Genomic DNA, 25,171 nt, shown 5'->3' with positions numbered 1-25,171 from the left:
AACCACTGACAGCAGAACTCATAACGCAAGAGCTTATGAAGGTTGAAGAGCGGTGTCTAAAATCATCTCATTTGGCCTAACAGGAATATCAATTCTACAAATACAGAATAAGAGATTATCATATACTTGTTTTATTGAGTCTTTAGAAGTAGAAACACCAAATTACAAAGAATGCAGCCCAACACACAGTTCTCCTAAACATCACAATGCTATGTCACTGTTCAGCAGTCCTCTAGGCCCATTTCTGCAACACTTGACGTCTGTAGCAGCACACGACAACAATGTTCATTTAATCATGAACTAAAACTTTCAGTGCCTTTTCTCAAAGCCTGCAGGTATATAGCTTAATACCTTGTTAATCATTTATAATAAGGACTATAAAAAAAAGCTTTAAAAGCTTTTAATAGTATGCATGTTTTTTTTAATGAGTATATTAACAGACTAAGTCAGCATCATTATGAAACATTACTAGCCTTCCAATGCATTATACTTGCAGTCTTCATAAAGTAGAGTGCTTACTGTAAATATTAACATGGACAGGTGTTGGTGGAAAGCAGTACAAGTTGTTCTGAGGATTAGGACAAGAGGAGGAATCTGTGGCGTCGGGATGTGGTGAACCACATTCTGTGCACGTCTTACAAACAGTTGCTAAACAATATTGAAGAACGGGCCTCGGTCACAGGCTAACTAGGTAACACTGAGGCATTGGGTGTCACATATAGGGAGACACCTTTACTGTATACTGTCTCCTCTGAGGACAGAGGCATTCCAAATTAATTTCATCAAAACTATGAGGAAGATTCATCTCTGTGAGGAATTGGGGATATTCTATTAATATCCCAAATACATGTTTAGACAAACCCATGTCCTGACAAACCTGACGTCCTTCACGCCAGTGATCTGCATACCTCATTTGAATGCAGCAATAGTGAATATTGTCCATTGTCCAAGCTTTTCCAAGGTTAGCCCTTGTTCTTTTTCTTCTTGTCATAGGCGGGTTTGGTCTGTGGGACAGGGTTAACAGAGGGGGCTCCTAGCTTCTTGGTCTTGGCTTTCCTTACCTTAGCCTTGATGGCCTCAATGTTGATTTTGGCTTCTGAGGGAGCTAGGAAAAAACATAGTAAAAGAAAAATAACATTAAACAGCTAGGTGTGGCTGTGTGGGAGTATGTGGTCAGGCAATGCTTCATTTAACCAGTCAGTTAATGATATCTAGAAGAATCATTTCAAAGTGCATCAAATCATTTTATTATAATAGAATGTTTCTGAACACCTCTATATTCATATGGAGTATAATATTTGTGTGCCTAACTTTCGCACTCATTACTATTCACGATTCATTCAGGGTTATCCGTCATCACTCATTACTATTCACGATTCATTCAGGGTTATCCGTCATCACTCATTACTATTCACGATTCATTCAGGGTTATCCGTCATCACTCATTACTATTCACGATTCATTCAGGGTTATCCGTCATCACTCATTACTATTCAGGGTTATCCGTCATCACTCATTACTATTCACGATTCATTCAGGGTTATCCGTCATCACTCATTACTATTCACGATTGATTCAGGGTTATCCGTCATCACTCATTACTATTCACGATTCATTCAGGGTTATCCGTCATCACTCATTACTATTCACGATTCATTCAGGGTTATCCGTAATCACTCATTACTATTCACGATTCATTCAGGGTTATCCGTCATCACTCATTACTATTCACGATTCATTCAGGGTTATCCGTAATCACGGTAGCGTCCACATTATCCATATCATGAAAGCAACAACCAAAGTCTAGGAGGAAGGGTAGGCCAGCTGATAAAGATGAGTCTTAAGGCCGGCTTTAAAAAGCCCCAAGAATGTGGGGAAGAGAGTTTCAAAAGATCTGTGAGTGGGAGGAAAGGGCCTGGCTGCCTAACTTGTGTGGGACATGAAGCAGTCTGGTATGGCTTGAAGGAAGTGGGTGCAAAGGTCAGGTGGAGAGAAGGTAGTTAAGAACATAATTATTCAAATGATTCACTGTACCTTTGTTGGTCTTCTTCATAACAGGTTTCTCCTTAGGAGGAATAAAGGCCCTGTTTCGCTCCTCTCGCCTCTTAGACAACACCTCGGCTTGTTTCACCTTGGAAACACAGACACAATCAGGCATAGGACAAATGGATTTGGCACAGTAAATCCTGTTGTGCGTCTTTTGAAGGTCATTAGTTTCTCATGCAATGCTATACAAACAGTAACTGGTGCATAGCTATCAAGTCCAGTGATGGTTGCGACACCTAAGGACAAAGCTGTGTCAAGTAACAGCTACGTGATAACAGCCAAGTGATATCCATGGTTACCTTTATCTCTTCCATCTTCTTCCTCTTCTTAACACTCTCTCGAAGGAAGAACTCTCCCGTTGCCAGTTCCTTGTCAATCTAGACAACCAGGAAACACAACAAAACAGTGAATCCAGGAACATGGGTATGAACAAGCTTAGTGATAGGTTTAGTGATGGATGGGTTATATCAAGTAGTTATAGACCAAGTCATCTGTTGATGTTAGGCTCTATGGCTGTTGTATGTTATAGTACAAGGATGATTAAAAAAGATTGGGAACTTCTAAGCAATTTGCGGGCCGGAAAAGGGGCAGTTTAAAATATATTCATAAGACGCTCAAGAGTGGTCTGGAGTAATCATTTCCAGGCTTGGAGTAATAATTTCCAGGCTTGGAGTAATAATTTCCAGGCCACTCTTGAACTTCTAAAACTAAATAGAAATTACGCAGAAATAATGGACTCTTTTTTTTTTTAAGTGCCCTTTTTCCAGCTCGCAAATTGCTTTTGACTTACAAATCAGTTTTAAAAAATCTGTGCCCTCCGCTGAATTTTGAAATCCCAATGTGGGCCTGGAGCCAAAGTTATTACACACCCCTGTTACAGTATGTGGAAGAGGACTTGTCAATGTCCTGTGTTATCTTGAAACTGAACTTTAAAAAAATATATTTTTTATTGTACTGTGCTTGCACTTTGTATGCTACGTTTGACGTGCCATCTACATGAAGATTAGTATACTGGGCTGACATGTATGGCACAGGAACCGATACAAATAAATATATCATGCCTGTGTGGGGGTTCTGACCCACTAACCTGGCTCTCAGGCTGCTGCGGGGGGAGGCGGTTCTGACCCACTAACCTGGCTCTCAGGCTGCTGCGGAGGGAGGCGGTTCTGACCCACTAACCTGGCTCTCAGGCTGCTGCGGGGGGAGGCGGTTCTGACCCACTAACCTGGCTCTCAGGCTGCTGCAGGGGGGAGGCGGTTCTGACCCACTAACCTGGCTCTCAGGCTGCAGCGGGGGGAGACGGTTCTGACCCACTAACCTGGCTCTCAGGCTGCTGCGGGGGGAGGCGGTTCTGACCCACTAACCTGTCTCTCAGGCTGCTGCGGGGGAGGCGGTTCTGACCCACTAACCTGTCTCTCAGGCTGCTGCGGGGGGAGGCGGTTCTGACCCACTAACCTGGCTCTCAGGCTGCTGCGGGGGGAAAGGCGTGTACTCCTTCTTTGTCGTCTTTTTCTTAGGCTCCTTGCGCTTGGTCAGGTTCTTGTGTCGGAAGTTGGGTAGGAATCGCTCCCAGCTCTGCAGCCGCAGCTCGGGGTCCTTGGACAGCTCGCGCTTGATCATGAGCGTCTGCGGCCGACCCCAATCGAACGGTCGCAAGAGGAAAGAGGGAGAAAGGTGTTGGAAGAATTAACTTGGATTATTGAAACGGAGGGCGGTTGAAGTCAGACGACATGCTGGTAACTACATGGCAAAGCTCCAGAAATGATGCAGTAGTTCAAGCCAGTTCCTTCATTAAAAAGGGGCAATCTGCAATTGCTACATCCATTTTTGTACTTTTAAATAAATAAATAAAATATATATATCCCTTGTTCTTTTTCTTCTTGTCATACACACCCATTGATTCGTGAAGAGTATAATTCAGCAGAACCCAAAATATAAGATTGTTTGTAAACAATATCATTGTAAACAAACACGGTGTAGCTTCAACAAACATCTTTAAACTATAATTTTGATATCTTGGATCAGTCCTTGCATCCATAGCCGTCTATGAATTTGAGTGGTTACATTTCTCAAAGGCCCATCCCTCATGGGATTTAAAGGATTGCTCCTTTAAATCCCTTGAGCCACAGCATTAAAGAAGCAACACCTCACATTTTTGATTTATTTGACTGCTTAGAAACGCCTAAAATAGTTTAAGTATGGCTTCCTCCCTGACCATATAAAAAAAACTGTTTTGCTAAGATTTTGGTTATTGTTGACAACCTCGTGTACGAGAGCCAATCGGAATAAAGGAATTTGTAAACTGTCCAAACACGATAAAAAACTTGAAAATAAGTTATGACAGATAGAATAAGTCGGTCTGGAGCATGTTGTTCTCAGCTGTCAAGGAACTTCAAACTTCCCCTTTTGGGATCATGGTAAGTTCAAGTCATCTATTCTAAAGGACTCCAGTTTGTTTTGGACTTCCTCTGTGGCGTCAACAAAAACCCCACATCCTCTTACATAGAACAGTGTCGGTTGCTTTAAGTTTACCACGAACCATGACAAAGTACCACACAGACCACCTTTCTCCTCCTCATTGGATGTGGAGGAGAAAGTTATCAATTACCTTGATGTTGTAGATGGGGTGGATGTTCTTCATGGTATCCAACACCACTTTCCGTACCTACATACGAAAAAATAATATTTTAGCAGATAATAATTGAGTCACTCAAAGCACAAAAAACAATTATTGCTCACTCCAGGGAAGTTTAATATACTCCCCCCAATTTCGTGATATTAAATTGGTAGTTAGTCTTGTCCCATCGCTGCAACTCCCCTATGGACTCGGGAGAGGCGAAGGTCGAGAGCCATGCATCCTACGAAACACGACCCTGCCAAGCCACACTGCTTCTTGACACACTGCTTGTTTAACCCGGAAGCCAGCCGCACCAACGTGTCAGAAGAAACACAGTCCAGCTGGCGACCGGGGTCAGCTTGCAGCGCCTGGCCCGCCACAAGGAGTCGCTAGAGCGCGACAGGAAAAGGAAACCCTCCCCTAACCCGGACGACGCTGGGCCACATTCTCATTTACAGCAACAACCAGCGGAATAGTAACAGGGGAGAGACATTAGTCAATTGGAGGCTGGGGATGATTAGGTGGCCATGATAGTATGAGTGCCAGATTGGGAATTTAGCAAGGACACCGGGGTTCACCCTTACTCTTATGATAACTGCCATGGGATCTTTAGTGTCCACAGAGAGTCAGGACACCCGTTTTATGTCCCAATCCAAAAGACTGCACCCTACACAGGGCAATGTCCCCAATCACTGCCCTGGGGCATTGGGATAAAAAAAATGTAAACCAGAGAAAAGAGTGCCTCCTACTGGCCTTCCAACACCACTTCCAGCAGAATCTGGTCTCCCATCCAGGGACCGACCAGGAACAACCCTGCTTAGCTTCCGAGGCTATAGTGATAGTATGCATCTGAAAGGGATTTATTACCATCAATTGAAACATTTGTACGGCCTAATCTCCCTATGGAGAGGTGGGCCTAAGCCAATTCAATAAATTATTTGTTGCCATAGCAGAAATGGGCACCTGATGAATTCAACAGGCTTATTTCAGTGGTTCCAGTGTGTGGTTAAGAGAGAGAGCAGCATAGTGCTCAGTAGGGAAAAAGCATTTAGAAACGTAATGAAATGGAGAGGTACTACCTAAAAACGCATATTTGCCTTACAAAATGTTTTGCTATGGTGTACCCTACTGAACATGGTCCTGATTGAGGAAATCAGCGCTTACCTCTTTGAGGCCGTTGAAGGGTCCCAGGGCTGACACAGTGTTCCCCTGCACCATGACGTAGCAATTGGTGAGCAGCTCCAATGCCTGAGGGGGAAACAGGTTAGATAAATGCCTGTAAGAGGGAGGTTGAATGTGTTCCACGGAGAGCAATCTCCATCCGCCGAGAGTACCGCTACTACGACCGCCGACAGTACCGCTACTACTGAACACCTGCACTGCCTCTCCGCACCTTAGCACAGACATACTTGCTGATACCAGACTTTTTTACTACTGCACAATTGAAACACTTGCCCTCCAATCCCCCCTTTCTCTGATACATGTGTAAATATTTGACTATAAATTGGGCCTTCCTGTATTATACTTATGCTAAATTGTTTATTCTATTCTACTGAGCCATTTACATTGTTTGTATTCTGATCTTTTATTATTGTTGTTGTTGTTATTGTTGTTGCACTGTCGTGAAGGAACCTGCAAGTAAGCATTTCATTGGATGCTGTATACCATGTGTATCCTGTGCTGTTTACCATGTGTATCCTGTGCTGTTTACCATGTGTATCCTGTACAGAAGACCAACAAAACTTTAAACTTCTTACTGCACAGTGCTTCTTACTGCACAGAATAATTTCCCTATCCATATCCCCTACAAGAGTAAATATACTTACTTTGAATAGGTGCTTTTACTTTTATATTTATTTTGCACATTCTCTCCAGCTATATACTGTCCTCATTTTTTCTTCTACTTATTTGAATTCAATATTTTTGTTGTAGCACTGTTGAGAGGAGAGCTTGCAAGTAAATGTATACACCCTGTGCATATGACAAATAAACTTTGATTTGATGAGCTGACTGATTCTGAAACGTTGGGAGGTGTTAATAACACTATGCTGCCACCTAGTGATGCTAACATCTAAACACAAAACTACTATGTATCACATTGAACGCTCTCCCTGGCTGCATGGTTGAACAAGACGCACCTTGAGTGTAGATCCTTTAGGTCCGATGAGTCTCTGCCTCCTCTTCACAAACCGTTCTCTGGTTCTGACCAGCGTGCCAATTTTGATGATGTCACACGCCATGTCATCCTCCAAAATACGCACGGCCTAAAGGTGGAAGACAGAAGAAAACATCAACCAAATGAAGATGCTTGTACTGGTTTCTTTCTTTGGGGTAAGTATAGAGTTTTGACTATTCTTCCACATTATCAGGATCATTGTTGGAAGTTCAACTATGAATTGATGAACAAGAGAGCATGCCTACCTGCTCAAAAGGCACACTTCTGGCCAACAGCTTGATGAGGTCCCGTGCCCTCACAACGGCATATGGGTCAAAGGTCTTTTTGGTGGTGCAAACAGTGATGCTGCCCTCGATCAAATCCAGGGTGGCCTTGATGTGCTGTTGATGAGGAAGAAAAGAACATCAATGTTTTGGACAATTTAAAGGCTGTGTGCCTAAATCTAGGAGAGGATCATTCATCCTCACATGGCTACATATCTGCATGTTCACAGACACCTATACACGGGCTGATAAGAATGGATCAACTCTTGTCAACATGTAACATTATTCTTAAAGCTGGAACCCTTAATGGTGAAATTACCTCGTCACATTGTGATCTTACAACAAATAAGTTACTGCAAACAAAAATGTCCCCCTGAGACATCATTGCACAGTCCAGGGGAGGCTGCTGATGGGAGGACAGCTCATAATGGCTGGAACAGAGTGAATGGAATGGCATCACACATGGAAACCATGTGTTTGATACTACTCAAACCCAGCCATTACCACAAGCCCTCTACCATTCTCCCCAATGAAGGTGCCACCAACCTCCCGTGTTGCACACGCTATAGAACAGCAGAATACGTACTGCCATTTCTTACCACCGCTCGACACACCTCTCCTCTGTTTCATCCACAAAACAAAAACAATAACATAGGTGCTGGTCCAGACAGTGACACCACAGACAGATTAATGAGCCAGATATTTCACCGGATGTGTAAATGTGAAGCATCCGGTTGGCGTTGCTACAAGGGCTGGGGGGTATACCATATTTCATGATATACTGGTATTGATGCAGGGACCGGTTTGGGGTTTTACTTTACCTTCTATACTGAATGTTTGGTTTGTTAAATGTGATACACCATGTGTAATGTCAATTTTTATAATTCACTTCGCTACTTGAGTCATCTCGCTCCACTTTCTCTCCGTGCCATTTTCCACACAGACCTTGTCACTCAAGGAGCGCATTTGATGTTCCTCAACCACGAGACACTTGCCTTCAGTCTGCATGGTCAATGTATCAATGTTGATGACAACAATGCTTTTCACTTTGCTTCTTAATAATAATCCACTAGCGTTCTATAATGACACTATTAGTTTGTGTTTCTTACATCAGCAAACAGCTAGTCTGTCTTTTCTTAGCAAGTTGCCCTAAATCTTGAGAGACAGTAATTGTTAGCCACTAATGCTAATAGCTAGCTAATAAAGACACTGAGTATGAGCAAACGTAGCTACCTAACACAGCCTGATAATACCAGTGATGGTGTAGATCTAAATCAGCATGTTGTTTGTGCAACAGTATCTTCAAAATCAAAGAGGAATATGCAAAGCAAGAATATGTTAGCTACATCAAGTAGCTAAGAGAACACATGAAATGTAGCCAAAGCTTTGGGGTCCCCTAGGAAACACTTACTAACAATTTAGTTCCTACCCAATCACAATAACTCCTCCCGGGCATTTTCATTCGTTGTCATCTCAAACACTGTATTCAAAGAGCCCACTATTATAATCTAACTATAGAATTAGAATAGTCATTATATTTCCATGATTCCAACAGTTTTGCTCTAATTCGCAAGTCACATAGCAATTGCAACATTTGGTTAAAAATACATCCTAGATTATTTGCCCATATCGTGCAGCCCTATGTGGCAGTGTGGAAATTATCAATTGAGCAGTGGTGTAAAGTACTTAAGTAAAACATACTTTCAAGTACTACTTAAGTAGTTTTTTGGTATCTGTCCTTTACTATGTTTTTTAAACTTTTGACAACATTTACTTTACTACATTCCTAAACAAAATACTGTACTTTTTACTCCATACATTATGACACCTAAAAGTACTCGTTACATTTTGAATGCTTAGCAGGACAGAAAAATGGTCCAATTCACGCACTTTAAGAGAACATCCCTGGTCATCCACTGCCTCGGATCTTGAGGACTCACTAAACACAAATGCTTTGTTTGTAAATTATGTCTGAGTGTTGGAGCCCCTGGCTATCCATACATTTTTTTTAAAACAAGAAAATGGTGCCATCTGGTTTTGATAATTAAGTTAATTATATCAATTACATTTCCTTTTGATACTTAAGTATATTTAAAACCAAATACTTTTAGAATTTTACTCAAGTAGTATTTTACTGGGTGACACTCACGAGTCACTTTCTATTAACGCATCTATACTTTTACTCAAGTATGACAATTGGGTACTTTTTCCACCACTGCAATTGAGTGCATGAAATGCAGAAATGATAAGTGCTGAAATTTGTTTTGGTTGAAGTTGAATTGAACAGTATAAAACAATCAGAATGGAGACCCATTGAAATCACTTATAATGTATGTGTTGCCACCCTAGGATCACTCACTACTCAAAGCAAATGTAGAACCTTTATTATTCAAAAACTAAAAAGACTGTCACACCATACATTTTTTTTTAAATACCGTGATATAATATTTTGGCCGTATTGCTACTCACAACCAAATATGGTGATGAGAGGAAGCCCACTGCCCGGCAGTGTGAGATGATGGAGCGAGATGGATTTTGTCCGACATTCTGCTAATTTTCTACTATTCCTACATCATTTTTTAAACGTTTTAATTATATATTGCCATTGACTCTGGAATAGACCCTATAACTGCCCCGTGGGTTTAGTTCAACTGCCCATCAGAGTCCAAAATACATTTTATATTCCAATAAACAATGGAGACACTATAGCCTCGAGACATTGTTAAAGCTATAACTTCGATCTCATGGATGGTTAAATCCTTGCATTCATAGCTCTGAATATGAATTTGAGTGGCTACATTTCAGCTTTTAACCAAACCCGTATCAGAATGGACGCTTTGTTATTATTTCAACTGCATATTTCCCTTTTAAATTGGCTTAACTTACTGAATCGCCTAATGCTTTTTGCACCAGTGGCCAGCATTCTTTCAGGTATGCCTCTCTATACTTCGGAAAGAGAGTGGCGAAACTGCTCTCCTCCAGTAGACCTTTGGGGTTGTCATCTTTTGTGAATGCTGGCTCCTTCCATCCATCGGGAACAGCGAAGAGTTGAGATTCATCCACTGAAAATACAAGATTAAAGCTAGGATATAACACACCTAACGTTATAGCTAGCTTCATAACTAGGTAGGTAAATTGCATGCACGTTTTCCCATAGAACAAACGTTATTTCACTGAGAACAAATTGGTAGCAGTCTTCAAGCAGTGCTCATACTAGCAAAATAAATAATCATGAGGCCGGGCGCGAGCTACACAAATCAAGGGAAATCAGGCTTCTGCTCAGATACATGTATCCAGAAACGTGGACTATTATTAAGAAATAATACATTTGTTTCTGATACTAGACAATGTCGTTGTAATACCTTGGTTTGTATTCTTTTTCGACTTCTTCTCCGACCGCGTTTCATTCACGCTTCCCTCGTTAGTGGAGGACGCCATTTTTGTGATGCCGGAAATATAGACCGGAACTGCGTAGTTTGGAACTAAGATGAGGGTTGCATTCAAAATTGCTGCGTTGCATTACGTGCTAAGAGCGTTCTTGAAACTATATCCCAATGTGTAAGAGTCTTTGCAAAATTGTGTCACAACAACCCTTTCGATCCTTACAATATTTGCTATTATTTATCTATCCTTCATATTGATTTGTCGTTCCTATCACTACATTATTGGAGCGGTAGGTAGCCTAGAGCCTAGATACGATCAATGATTTGGACAACGTTGATTCTTGGTTTTGTCGGGTTTAGCTGTACAGTGCGTCTCTACAATGTGTGTGATGATCGGTGTTCTATTGACTTGAATATGATTTGTGTGTGGTTGGTTTGAGTTTTGGTAGCCGTTTTTTAGTTTTCGGCCAGTAACCGAAAGGTTGCTAGATCGAATCCCCGAGCTGACAAGGTAAACATCTGTCGTTCTGCCCCTGTACAAGACAGTTAACCCACTGTTCCTAGGCCGTCGTTGTAAATAATAACTTGTTCTTAGCTGACTTGCCTAGTTAAATTAAAACAATTTATAATAACACCCCTGTATTTCATTTGCAGGTGTTAACTTCGCTTCGTTGGCTAATTAGTTACTGATTAGCCATAATTACAGATTTTCGACCAACCTGGCGATACCTTCTTCGTTCTCATTTCGGAAGTCACTGGTGTCTTCAGAACTCCTATAGCTAGTTGCATTGAAATAGCTATAGAAAATGCTCCATTATTAAATACAGTTTTGCAACAATTTATACGCCGCCATTTTAAGTGTTAAGATTTTGGCTATTAATTGTAACTAGCGTTAGCACATTGCCTGGAAGTCTATGGGAATAGCTAGCATGTTAGCTGCTACCATAGATGTCAATGCATTGTGCTTATGCCTAGAAGTATATGGGAATAGCTAGAATGCTAGCTTCTCCCATAGACGTCAAGTCAATGTGCTAATGCTAGTTAGCAACTTCCTTCAAAGTGCATATTTATTGGAGTTGCGGGCAGTGCGCCTCTCAAACACTTCAGTATAATTAAATTGGCTTGAACAATATAAATGCAACCATTTCAAAGATTTTACTGAGTTAGTTCATTTAAGGAAATCAGTCAACTGAAATAAATTAGGCCAGTTATCTATGGATTTCACATGACTGGGTAGGGGTGCAGCTATGGGTGGGCCTTGGAGGGCATAGGCCCAGCCAATCATCATGAGTTTTTCCACACACAGGCCTTATTAGACAGAAATACTTCCAAGCCTGGTAAGGTCTACAGTTGTATTCAGTGAATGTGACAAACAGTTTGATTTGATGTCTGAGTGTTGCAGTGTGCCTCTGGCTATCGGTAAAAAAAAAAAAAAGTGCCATTTGGTTAAGGAATTTTAATTATTTATACTTGTACATTTTTGCAATTACATCTACTTTTGATACTTAAGTTTATTTAAAAGCAAATACTTTTACTCAAGTAGTATTTCGCTGGGTGACTTTCACTTGAGTCATTTTCTATAATGGTCTCTACTTTTACTCAAGTTTGACAATTAGGTACTTTTTCCACGACCACACACACACACACCATTCAGGTGGATGTATTATCTTGGCAATGGAGAAATGCTCACTAACAGGGACATACAAATTTGTACACAGTATTTGAGAGAAATAAGCTGTGTGTGTATGGACAATCTGTGATTTTTTTTATTTCACCTCATGAAACATGGGACCAGCACTTCACATGTTTCATTTATATTTTGGTTCAGTGTAGTTAAGTCATTTGATATATTGGCAAGTGGTTTGGGTGTGCCCGTCACAATTTGTCGACTGAGGTAGCCTACCACCAATAGCATTAGAAGCCACCGTACACCTACTGGTGGCATTTAATGTTAATTGTTCATTTTGGCAATATTTACTTAGTGAAGACATCTGTACAAAACATATTGAATGAATCCCTGATACTCAGGACAAAAGGAAAAAGAGATGTGGTTCTGTGTTTTTATTGAGGCCTTGCTCTCTCATAATAATTCATTATAGCCTTTGTTGCGCTCACACCAAGCATCGTCAACATCAAGACACCCATGGTTCCTCCCACAACGTAGATCATTGTCAAAGCCTCATCCCCTGCAAGGAAACAGACATATTGAATTATAGCTGTACTCTGTAAGGGTGATGTGTATGCTTCCATACACCCGCAATTTGTTTAATAACCTTTAAAATGTTGATACATTTTCAACTTGAACTTTCCGGGTCTTCTCAACTCCCATCTCTAGTTGCAGGTGAAACATTGGAATTTAGTAAATGCTCCATAATCAAATAACATTTTTGCTTCATGAAGTAATAGAACAGGATACCTTTAGCATCTGATATTTTAAGTAGAAATTGTCCACCAATATTTGATTTTAAAAGACGAAGTTCCCATTAATATTGACCACATGGAAAATGTAATTAAATCTGATTTCTAATAATACTTTTACCCGACTTAGGACCAACATTTTTCCAAGTTTTCACCATCATTGTAAAGCCCTAGATATTTTTGCTGCTTTGACAAAGTCATTTCTGAAGAGTTATTTATTTCATACGATTAGAGATACATTAAGAAAAAAACTTGTCCCTCATTTTAAGGTCAAACCTGTTACGTGAACTGAACTCACGTTTTAATATGATGAACCTAATCGATTTTAAATAATTTTTTCAAAAGACACATCTTAGTCAAATCATAATGTAAAAGCTGGTTCTACTCTTTCTGGTGGAAAACTGAGCAGGTTGAGCATAACATGTTAATAACCCCGTTAGCCATATACAGGCTAGAAATGTTTTAACAGTTAAATTTATTTTGTAAAGCTTGCATTCAATTGTCCCTCCCTGTTGCAAACAACAAACTTCCATCCCCCGTCACAAGAGGATTTAGGGCTGATTTAAGATGAAATCGTCAACCCTGTCCCTTTAATTGCCACTTACAATTACTATAGTCAGTGCCTATTATTTAACCTTGATGGGGGAAAAAAACAAGTATTATGTTGAACATGTGTTCATTATGACAGAATGTTAAAATCAGGTGAAAAAAAAGAAAAGTTACAACACCCAAAAGGGACAAATTTCCTGGAACCACCCAACAATTATACACCAGCATCTTAGTCATCTCTCATTGATTGGGACAGGCGGGTGTCAAAGCGATGGCATTTACAAAATGGCCTCCAACACTCTACTCAGCAAACTGGATGCAGTCTATCACAGTGCCATCTGTTTCATCATCAAAGCACCATATACCACCCACCACTGGCCCTCGCTACATATTCGTCGCTAGACCCACTGGCTCCAGGTCATCTATAAGTCTTTGCTAGGTAAAGCTCCGCCTTCTCAGCGCACTGGTCACCATAACACCCACCCGTAGCATGCGCTCCAGCAGGTATATCTCACTGGTCATCCCCAAAGCAAACACCTTTGGCCACCTTTCCTTCCAGTTCTCTGCTGCCAATGACTGGAACAAACTGCAAAAATCGCTGACGTTGGAGACATATCTCCCTCACTAACTTTAAGCATCAGCTATCTGAGCAGCTTACCGATCGCTGCAGCTGTACACAGACCATCTGTAAATAGCCCATCCAACTACCTACCTTACCCCCATATTGTTTTTATTTACTTTTTTTGTTGTTGCTCTTTTGTACACCAGTATTTCTACTTGCACATCTATCACCCCAGTGTTAATTTGCTAAATTGTAATTACTTCGCTGCTATGGCCTATTTATTGCCTTACCTCCTTACGCCATTTGCACACACTATAGACTTTTTCTATTGTGTTATTGACTGTACGTTTTACACATGGAATAAATACTGTTGTTTGTCTCTCACTGCTTTACTTTATCTTGGCCAGGCCGCAGTTGTAAATGAGAACTTGTTCTCAACTGGCCTACCTGGTTAAATAAATGTGAAATAAAATAAAGAATTGACACTTGATTTCTGAGTTGCGGTCATGACATGAAACACTTTGGCGTGGACACCTAAGTGTCTTGATCGATCCGGAAGATCGGAAACAGACAATATGGTGGAGTACACATTGTTAAGATCACCTCATTGAGCAATAATGTATTTCATTTTATAAACTGAGCATTTTCTAAGTTCCAATGCTCCACGACGGCAGTTGAGAAGACACTGGTAAGTTCCAATTATGGAAGTATCGCCATGTAACAGTTTGTTGAAAAATTGCTGCTGGTGCTTTACACGAGTTAAGGTGTAACTGCTGCATGGAAGCATTCACATATCACTGTTACAAACTGAATTAGTATCCAATACATCATTTGGAGCATCCCCAGGTACCACAGGCCTGTTCAAGAATGTTACAGAAGTTTCAGAAATAAATGTATAGATTAAAACGATATCGGCAACGCTCAAAACGTTTCACATCACACCAACTCACAGTTGGAGAGTTTGGTCCCTGGTGCCGCCTCGGGGGTGACCATCAGTGGTCCTGCAGACACGACCACAGCTACATTGATGTATGGATCCCATCTAGCTGTTGATCTCTTTGAAAGTCTGTGGGTGGTACAGTTCTACAGAGAATCATAGGAAAATAGGTATAAAAACAATAATGACCAAGTCATTACTAATAAATGTGCATAACTGTTTGTCCGATCAATACAGATGTTTGTTGAGCAAAGGTGAATATCAGCTTTAAAAAGATGCACTATGCAGAAATCTCAACCATTTCCTGGTTGCTAAAATGCTAATAGTTTGCCTAATTTCAGTTTGTGACTAAACAAGTAAGTATAGTGTAAGAATCATTATACCATCTAAACCGCTGTGAAATATTTTCAGCCGTTGGAAGCTGGTGTACAAAAACTAAAGAGACACAAAAACTAAACTTAGAAATAGAAAGCATAGAAATAGCTCATATAGAAAGATCTACCGCTTCTTAGACTTACTTTCAATTAAAATGACTGCTCTGTAACACATTTCTATGTGTATTTGTAAGGTCTAATACATATGTCCTAATCATTCTTACCATTTTTAAACTGAACAACTACTAAGATTTTCAATATATTTATAATGGCAAATAGACTTGAACTTGTTAGAAATTTACCGTAGTACAGTCCTCATCGTGACTGCATATCCGGGCCAGGCAGTGCATGTAGATGGGTAACTCCTTGGGCATAGTGAACATGTGAATGGAGAATCTGCTCCTCTGTGACACACCGTTCACAGACAGCCAATGAAAGGTGCTGTCAACAGGGCAGCTGAGGACAAGAGAATAGGGAATGATCCCAAACTGCTTTTTTTTAAGTCTTGAAAATCCAGGGTCATGCCCAGTAGGTTTGAAACAGAAGATAATGTTTGAAAACATGGAGGTACCATGTTGTCCAAAAACAAATAATATTTTATACCTCAACAAAAGAACCCTATACTCTAATAACCTATCCCCACCATCACATAATGCCTCTACATGACATTTTATATTGCTCGATTGAACGCAGCCCCGAGTTTAGAATACCATATTTCACACCAGGGTCATATTCACTAGAAATCAAACAGAAGAAAATGGACTAAAACAGGCGAGGCTACCTGAACTTCTCCAATAACAAACTCTTGTTTTTTGTGTGCACAAATGAATATGACCCAGTACAGTAACCCACCCATCTAGGAGAAAGAAGCCCTTGGTTTCGTCTTGTGGATCCGGGCTCTCTGTGGCCCAGCAGGAAATCACTTCTAGCAGGACCTCCGAGGCGAACGTGTTGTTTGTCAGGAGGGCCACCTCGAAGAAGAGTACGTCACTGAGGTGGAGGGCGATGGAGTCTCTGTAGCCGTAGGAGAAGGAGTTGTCGCTGTACATGGTCATGGCCAGACCCAGCTGATGGGAGGAGTTGTACTCCACCACAGAGTGGGAGGTGATCCTGGAGGGGGTAGAGAGGGGATTCTGATCCATTGTATGAATCAAAAGATTACTTGTACATTTCAAAAGGTACCGGTAATATTCCCTCCATTTGCAAGCCTTGCCAGGCTACAGGACCAGTTTTTCCTTGTAGGTCACCTAATCAGAAACATCTCCTGGCCCCAGAATTACTCCGATCTATCTTTTCTTACCACTCCAGATCTACGTTTATCTGGGTGTTGCGGACATAGTTCCGGGGGTAGATGCACTTCCAGATAACCTTGAGATCTCTTCGTGTGATGGTCCTCTCTCTGCTCAAGGTCACTGTCAGAGTATTCCGGAACTCGATGTGTGTTCTGTTCACCTGGACACACACAAGCATGTAAACACACACATTCGCACAAGCATACGCATGCACAAACATACAATCCCATTTAATCCGCAGTGCTGTGCACAATGGCATAATTACATTACAGTAGTGCTTGGCAGGTATCCAGTGTGACCGGTTATATAGATTCCATTATAATCCCTTTGCATATCTGAATGCATGGTCACTCACCAGCCGTATCGTTCCACACTGCGAGGGTTTACGCAACACGTGGAAGTGGTAGAGCGTCCCGCTCTCCTCCATGGTACAACGGCCTTCATTCAAGACAACCGTCACGTCGCCACCAAAGTAGCCAATCAGGAAGGCTTTGGCGATACCTCCGGCCATCGATCTCGTCAGGCACTGGGTGAACATCCCTTTTTCTGTTGGAATTAATTTCTTTACCCTCAAAAGGATTCAGCGTCTTATTCATTAGGCACAGAACAGAAGAAACCAGACAAACAAGGAGGGACTGCCTGAACTTCTCCAATGAAAATGCTTGTTTTCCATTGCAACACGTTTAAAACAAAACGTTATCCGCTGTGTGCCCTATTGAACATGACCCATCAGTAAACAGGGGTGGTGTAGTATTGAATACAAAAAAAGGTACACCAACAGACATATTGATAACAGGAAGCTAACTGACCATAACAGACAGGATGTGAGGCAGGGGTAGGAGGGGGAACGAAGGCGGGCCCGACGTCATAGAAGCCATGTTGACACACACAGGTATAGGAGTTCAGAGTGTTGACGCACAAAGAGTTGGCATCACACCTGTTCAGGTCAGGCGTCGCACACTCATCTGGGTCTGTCCAAAAGGGAGGGTAAAGTTACCCCTAGGCGCTGCTTTTGGGTCAGTTTCTCATTTCCCCCACTAATGGTTAAGGTTAGAATTGGGAGAGGGGAAGCTGACTTTACAATGGAGCATAAAAAAACAGCAGCAGCATTCTGTGTAATGCACAGAGTTCCATTATTTCAGTGATAGTGTGCCAAGCAACATACAAACCCCACATTTGGGACAGGTAACCGCCTAGGTAGGCAAGAATTATAGTTTGAGCGCATCACACAAGTTTAAAAGACATGAAATGTTAAAAGAAATCTGACGATACTCCATGCGATGCTGTTAGTGGTTCTCTTACCATCCCAGTAGATGATCCCGTCCTTGACTGTGATATTGGGCGGCTGGAGGGACTGGATATGGTCCAGCTGCTCGCCAGGTGGTAGCGGTAAGTCTACGTCGGTTATGGAAGCGTCAAAGCCTTGAAAGGTAATCTTAGTTTTGGATTCGCCTTCCAGCTCCTTGAACGCAACCAACTCCACCCTGGTCTTAATTGGGTACTCTTTCAAAAGCTCCTCCAGCTATGGGCATGAATAAATGTCAGTGAGAGGGAGGCCAGGGTTGTGTTCATAAGACCACATGACAGAATTTTTTTATTTTTTGTAATATGTTTAAGTTAACGTTTCTTGTCAAGTCCAAGTAGTCCCTCTCGGTTTCAGTCAGTTTTATTCCATTTGGTGCCCAAAGACACTCACTAGTTTTTCGTAGATGCGCTTCAGCTCAGCCCAGGGCTCAGTCTTTGGGTCCAACACCATTAACCAAGGCACAATAAAGGCTAGAACTGAGAAAACAAAACATCAACCCTACAGCAAAACAAAGCCATAAACATTGTGTACATGGAAAGTCTGAGTATATAAGCCAAAGCAGTTTAATTTCATAAGTAATAGCATAAAAATGCACGAGAAGACAATTAACAAAGCACTCGTTTAAAGAAAACGCTTTAACTGATCATATCAAGTGCATGTAGAATAGCAAATCTGTTCCTGCAACATCCATTTCTTCCTCTCCTAAACCCACCCAACAATATAAACATCCATTTCTTCCTCTCCTAAACCCACCCAACAATATAAACATCCATTTCTTCCTCTCCTAAACCCACCCAACAATAAACATCCATTTCTTCCTCTCCTAAACCCACCCAACAATATAAACATCCATTTCTTCCTCTCCTAAACCCACCCAACAATATAAACATCCATTTCTTCCTCTCCTAAACCCACCCAGCAATATAAACATCCATTTCTTCCTCTCCTAAACCCACCCAACAATATAAACATCCATTTCTTCCTCTCCTAAACCCACCCAACAATAAACATCTGGCGTAGGTTCAGTAGACAAACGTCATGGAACACGGGATCGAAATGACGTTAATAGAGATAACGTGCTTCCTTACTCTACGCATCAGAGGCACGTTTGCACATACAATACCAGTCAATACCAGTCAAAGGTTTGGACACACCTACTCATTCAAGGGTTATTCTTTATTTTTACTATTTTCTACATTTTAGAATAATAGTGACGACATCAAAACTATGAAATAACACATCTGGAATCATGTAGTAACCAAACAAGTGTTAAACATGTCAAAATATATTTTAGATTCTTCAAAGTAGCCACCCTTTGCCTTGATGACAGCTTTACACACTCTTGGCATTCTCTCAACCAGCTTCATGAGGTTTTCACCTGGAATGCATATCAATTAACAGGTGTGCCTTAAGTGAAATTTCTTAATGCGTTTGAGCCAATCATTTGTGTTGTGACAATGTAGGGTTGGTATAGACAGCCCTATTTGGTAAAAGACCAAGTCCATATTATGGCAAGAACAGCTCAAATAAGCAAAGAGAAATGACAGTACATCATTACTTTACGACATGAAGGTCAATCATTACAGAAAATGTCAAGAACTTTGAAAGTTTCTTCAAGTACAGTCGCAAAAACCTTCAAGTGCTATGATGAAACTAGCTCTCACGAGGACCGCCACAGGAGAGGAATACCCAGAATTATCTGCTGCAGAGGATAAGTTCATTATAGTTACCAGCCTCAGAAATTGCATCCCAAATAAATGCTTCAGAGTTCAAGTAACAGACATCAACTGTTCAGAGGAGATTGCGTGAATCAGGCCTTCATGGTTGAATTGCTACAAAGAAACCACAACTAGACACCATTAAGAAGAAGAGACTTGCTTGGGCCAAGAAACACGAGCAATGGACATTAAACTGGTGCAAATCTGTCCTTGGTTCTGATGTGTCCAAATTCAAGATTTTTGGTTCCAACCGCCGTGTCTTTGTGAAAGGCAGACTAGTTGAAGCATGTAGGTGGTGTGATGGTGCTTTGCTGGTGACACTCAATTATTTATTTAGAATTCAAGGCACACTTAACCAGCATGGCTACCACAGCATTCTGCAGTGATACACCTTCTCATCTGGTTTGCGCTTAGTGGGACTATCATTTGTTTTTCAACAGGGCAATGACCCAAAACACCTACATAAGGGCTATTTGACCAAGAAGGAGAGTGGTGGAGTGCTGCATCAGATGACCTGGGTCCACAATCACTGACCATAACCCAAATTAGGTGGTTTGGGATGAGTTGGACCGCAGAGTGAAGGAAAAGCAGCCAACAAGTGCTCACCATATGTATGAAGACTGTTGGAAAAGCATTCCAATGTGACTACCTCATGAAGTTGGTTGAGAGAATGTGAAGAGTGCGCAAAGCTGTCATTAAGGCAAAGGGTGGCTACATTGAAGAATCTAAAATCTAAAATATATTTTGTTTAACACTTTTTGGTTACTACATGATTCCATGTGTGTTATTTCATAGTTTTGATGTCTTTACTATTATTCTACAACGTAGAAAATAGTAAAAATAAAGAAAAACCCTTGAATGAGTAGGTGTCCAAACCTTTGACTGGTACTGTATATATGATAATTCCACAACGTTGTGCCCTACTGAACACAGCCCAGATGACACCAACCTTTGTCTTCATTCGGCCTCAGGGTGGACGCCACCGGCAGCACGAGGGCGTTGACGGAAACGTTGACTCCATCGAAACACACCAGGGCCGGGTCGGCGCTCCACTCGCCATCACACTCTTCCCACACGTCCAGGGCATAGCGCGCACCCTCAATGAGCCCCAGGAGGGGGAGCAAAGGCTCCATCAGCCGGCCTTGCTGGATGGTCGAGCCATTGTCATAAGACAGCTGGTACTGAAAGGCCAGGCCCTGTCCGGTCCCACCAATCCACAGCGCTGTAGAGTCCTCAGGACGGTAGCGCAGTTCTGAAACACCTCTGGGTCCTAGGAGAGAGAAGAACGGAGTAGGGTGCAGTTGACCCAAGATAGTAGCTACTAAAAAACAATTGGATACCACGAAATTGGGGAGAAAAATTCACACACACAAAAAAAATAAAAATAGGATTGGGGGAAGGGAATGTGATCCTAGATCTGTACCTAGGGGAAACATCACCTCTGAAAAGAGAGAGGAGAAAGCAAATACCCGCCCAACATAGCAGATACAGGTCTGCAATACTGTAGTGGTCTTCAATACTGGTCCTATAGTCTCTACAGGGTGGGCAGGTTTGTGTTCCAGCCCAGTACTGCTGCCATACATACTGTCTACTGAACTAATCAATCAATCACGAATAGTTGAATCAGGTGTTGGATTGGAACAAAAGCATGTACATAAAAGCATGTGATCGCACTTTATTTAATCACCAATCAAGCTGATTAAATGATTAGGTTATCGTTATTCATTTTATCCATTCAATCCCCCCTAAATGAATCTCTAACCTAGTCAAAAATAGACATGAGCTGCCCAAACATCAATCACGCAAACGCTCAACATGAGCCCAGTTTGGCTCCAGTTTACCTGTGCGAGCGAGTACGGTCTTGGAGCTCATGACCACGCTGTCTCCACACAGCGCCTCTACTCTAGCCAAGTACTGGCTGCACGGCAGAAGGCTGGCCACCGTGTGGCTGGTGAGCAGGGTGGTGTAGTGGAGCACCCCCTGGTGGTAGATCCTGAACATGGAGATAGAAGAAGTGTTCCTCACCACCCAGCTCAGGGTGTAGTTGTCCGGCCCCGAGGAGGTCTGCCACAGGTTCTCGATTTCTGAGTGGACTAAAGAGAAGGCCGATAGTCATTTCCAAAAGTGTTCACCGTAAGCAAAGTAGGAGAAAGGCAATTCAAGACTGTGTGAAACCAGTGCCTTGGATGAACAGATGTTATGGGTTTACTTTGGCTGCATGTCAATAGAAGTGATTTCCTCTTTTCTCCTTCCCCTCATTTGCAGTGATCAGAGAACTCTGTTAGAATAGGTGAAAACACCCGTCCTACCCTCCTCAGAACACCGGTCCTACCCTCCTCAGAACACCGGTCCTACCCTCCTCAGAACACCGGTCCTACCCTCCTCAGAACACCGGTCCTACCCTCAGATTTGCGCATATAAAAGGGAAGGAGACGAGGGGATGAAACTTAAGGCTATTGACACTCAGCCTAGCATAGCATCAACTAGGTGGATCTTACCAGTATTCCCTTTGATGAGGACCATTCTGCTGTGGCGAGCCTCCGTGCCTGCCTGGCACACCGTCTGCAGGCCAAACTTCACCCTGCTACAGGGCGGCAGGTCAGATTGAGAGAACACAAAGGTGTCCAGTGTGTGCCTGAATGACCTCTCCTCCAATACATGGTTGGTGCCATTGAGGTAGAGGACCGTGACAAGGAAGAAGGAGAACTTGCGGTTGTCGGGACAGTCCCAGGACACTGTGACACTGCTGCTGTTCCACGTCGTCACCTGGAAATGTCTGGGGACTTCTGGGTCTGGATATGAATAGCAATTATGCAGCAATATGTAACAAAGTAATTACTCCATAAATATCAATACAACACAGTGCTACTCATCAGTAGCGAGCTCATGGGACAGGACATAAGTTATATTCCTCAAAAATCTATACTTTATTATTTTATATCATCAAAAAGGCCTGTAAATAACAGTTTGAACCTCTAAGAAAGATCGGTGCGATTACACAGGGTGACAACGACTAGAGCTACCAAGAGTGTATTCACTAGGAACTAGTGTATTAGTTTTGCTACAGTATGCACTAATGAATACACCCCAACTGTACCTGTGATAGTGGAGAGACAGGTAAGCGAGTGGCTGCCTGCCACCTCCACACAGGCAGCATAGGAACTGCAGGATTCCAGGGCTGTGAAGCGGTAGTGGTTGGAGTGGGTACTGTCCACACTAAGGGCAGCGTAGGCCTTCATCTCAGAGTGGTATAGGGACACAGAGTGGACGGGGACAGGGGCAGCCGGGGGCTGCATCTTCTCTTTCCAGGACACCAGTAACATGGAGGTACTCCTGGACTCCAGCTTCAAGGGGTAGCGCACGGTGTGACCTAGGAGAGGAGATGGGAGTGATGACTACATTTATGACCTGCACACCAGTGGTATAGTAGGCATATTCCCAGATCATCACCTGAATTCTGTCTCCATCTTGATTTCACTTTTGCTCTCACTCCCTTTTGAGTCTCATGTCTGTCTGCCTTTCTGACGATCCATGTTTCCATCTACCTACCTTCCTTCATCTCTCTCCTTCCATCTCCCTCCCTCCATTTATTTATCCCTCTCCCTTTGTGGCTCTCTCGGTCCCCCTCTCTCTCTCAAACAAAGACAAAGACGTAACAACGTTACCGAGCATGAGGATGAAGTTTGGATCCTGATAGAGGTACAGAGTGCTGTTTTCACACGCAAACACCTCATTGGTGGAGAACAACTCCAGGGCTTCCTAAGAGCGATAACATGAGAATGGACAAACATTAATCTTTCATTCAAAAGGGACATTATGGTGACACCAGATAAGAGGAGAATGTCATCACTTATATTACAGGTCTACCCACCAGAGTGCTATTGATGGGCTGTTGGTCAGGTTTATGTATACTTCTGAACTCAATGGAATGTGAACCTTCAAGTGAAGAAAACAATTATTATACTGTATCCTGATCTAATGAACACCAATGGTAATCTCAGAATCACAGAACTAAAATATTGCATAATTTGTTTAGATCAATGGATACAGAACAGTGTTTGTACTTAAATAAAGTCAATGAGTGGAAGTGTGGAAGACCTGGGAAGATGGAGAATATCCACTTCCGAACCATGACACCATAATGAAGTGTCAATTTGTGTTCCACAGTAGTGGCAACTGTCAAAGACGAAAATGTGTCCTCTCTCCAAATGGATTTCAATTTGGTGGTGTTCAACCATAAATGTCCTTCTGGCCAACTGTAGAGAATCAAAGTGAACAAGACACATAGGTGTAAGTTAGTGCCAAGTGCATGGTTCAGAAGTTTGGCATGATTATGTGTTTATGAAATACTGGACTTGTTTACCTCCCAAACAAGGAATTGTTGCTGATTTTCCAACATATGGAGAAAGTAAAACTACTGCAGCTTCCTGCAGATTGTAAGAAGCTAACGTTACAACCAAAACCTCGCGTCCCGGGAGGAAATTAAACTAAATATATGTTTGTGTGTAACTCATAATTGATGTGGAAACAGCATAGCCACTCAGTATCAATTACAAACACGACAATAACGCACTTAGCACGCACAGGCTACTTACCGAGAGATATCGTGTGAGGTACAAGAATGAACAATATAAATGGAAACAGGTCCTGCAAAAGCAAATTCGGTGTTCTTTATCAATAATCATGGCCACCTTAATTCACCATTAAATGAATAATACAAGAACGAAATTAAGTATATGTTTAGCCTACATGTTTATTGCGGCTGTTATTTTGCACTCAGGTATGGGTAAGCGTGATTGAGTTGACGAAAACAAACGACTGACCTGACGTCATCGACTAATAATGACTAACAGGTGCAGGTCAATCTGATAGGGCCCACTGTCTTGGTGCAGGTTTGATCACAAATGATTTGCATAATATCATATATTATGATGTTTAACTAATGTTACAGATATGGATTGGGGGGAGGGGAATCTGATCCTAGATCTGTATCTAGAGGAAACGTCACACAGAGCAATATTGTGACCACCCAAGAATGAGCTGAGCTTCACATCATGGGAACCTATTATCTCGTTAGGTAAAGGAAAGACCACCTGCCTCCCATTACTGGAAGTGCATCACAGGGTCCTGGCTATCCCAAGTATATCAGTCATGAGTCCTAATTCACAGTTGTCTGACAAGGGAAGTTCTGTCTGAGAACTGTCCAATTGGCCAAATTAGTGTCATGAGTATCCACACAGGCCTCTGTAAGAACCAAAGATTCTTATTGTTAAACCCAAGATCGTTCACATGGGGCTTTTACATGGGAATCATTTTCACACTGTGAACACTCAATCAAGGAGGTGGGCAGAGCCAAGCGCAAACTATAAATATATTATTGGTGCATATTAGTGTTAATTTGCATATTTCTGTTAGGGAACGCCTACTCTCTTTGTCTTTGTCTTGATTGATATAGTCCCTCTGACCTGCCACTCGACTTCCTCTCCTTACCAAATATGGTATGAAAAGGAAAGCCTGAAAAGGAAGAAGC

The 25,171-nt window shown here is 41.9% G+C and overlaps 2 protein-coding genes across 2 annotated transcripts; both read right to left on the bottom strand.

The window, feature by feature from the left end:
- Positions 1–110: 110 nt before the first annotated feature.
- Positions 111–10,543, bottom strand: LOC139404541 (KRR1 small subunit processome component homolog). The gene is made up of 10 exons (XM_071147241.1): positions 10,465–10,543; positions 9,989–10,164; positions 7,085–7,219; positions 6,802–6,927; positions 5,828–5,911; positions 4,655–4,711; positions 3,502–3,672; positions 2,346–2,423; positions 2,035–2,131; positions 111–1,105 (listed from the first exon to the last, which is right to left on the bottom strand). Exons 1-10 carry the CDS (start codon positions 10,538–10,540, stop codon positions 963–965), a joined length of 1,143 nt encoding a protein of 380 aa, XP_071003342.1. The 5' UTR covers positions 10,541–10,543; the 3' UTR covers positions 111–962.
- A 2,003-nt stretch (positions 10,544–12,546) lies between these two features.
- LOC139404537 (uncharacterized) lies at positions 12,547–23,877 on the bottom strand. Its single transcript, XM_071147239.1, has 16 exons — positions 23,740–23,877; positions 23,513–23,577; positions 23,307–23,400; positions 22,739–23,011; positions 22,140–22,433; positions 21,483–21,734; positions 20,591–20,911; positions 18,314–18,399; positions 17,920–18,139; positions 17,427–17,588; positions 16,973–17,163; positions 16,626–16,777; positions 16,178–16,435; positions 15,628–15,781; positions 14,965–15,097; positions 12,547–12,671 (listed from the first exon to the last, which is right to left on the bottom strand). The coding sequence occupies exons 1-16, from the start codon at positions 23,771–23,773 to the stop codon at positions 12,547–12,549; spliced, it is 2,814 nt and encodes a 937-aa protein (XP_071003340.1). The 5' UTR covers positions 23,774–23,877.
- Positions 23,878–25,171: the final 1,294 nt, after the last annotated feature.

Source organism: Oncorhynchus clarkii, unplaced genomic scaffold (genome assembly GCF_045791955.1).
Source record: "Oncorhynchus clarkii lewisi isolate Uvic-CL-2024 unplaced genomic scaffold, UVic_Ocla_1.0 unplaced_contig_1656_pilon_pilon, whole genome shotgun sequence".
NCBI lineage: Eukaryota > Metazoa > Chordata > Actinopteri > Salmoniformes > Salmonidae > Oncorhynchus > Oncorhynchus clarkii.
The sequence above is the reverse complement of the archived record's forward strand: the minus strand, read 5'-3'. Positions and strand labels throughout refer to the sequence as shown.

What these genes read in the sequence shown, in the direction of transcription:
- LOC139404541 (XM_071147241.1), bottom strand. Translation starts at nt 10,540, where the DNA reads ATGGCGTCCTCCACTAACGAGGGAAGCGTGAATGAAACGCGGTCGGAG. An exon ending in ACCCCATCTACAACATCAAG is followed by an intron (nt 3,673 to 4,654) that starts GTAATTGATAAC and finishes GGTCGGCCGCAG; the next exon opens with ACGCTCATGATCAAGCGCGA. An exon ending in AGAAGATGGAAGAGATAAAG is followed by an intron (nt 2,132 to 2,345) that starts GTAACCATGGAT and finishes TGTGTTTCCAAG; the next exon opens with GTGAAACAAGCCGAGGTGTT.
- LOC139404537 (XM_071147239.1), bottom strand. Translation starts at nt 23,773, where the DNA reads ATGGTTCGGAAGTGGATATTCTCCATCTTCCCAG. An exon ending in GATATTCTCCATCTTCCCAG is followed by an intron (nt 23,578 to 23,739) that starts GTCTTCCACACT and finishes CTTCACTTGAAG; the next exon opens with GTTCACATTCCATTGAGTTC. An exon ending in CCTCATCAAAGGGAATACTG is followed by an intron (nt 21,735 to 22,139) that starts GTAAGATCCACC and finishes CCTTCTCTTTAG; the next exon opens with TCCACTCAGAAATCGAGAAC.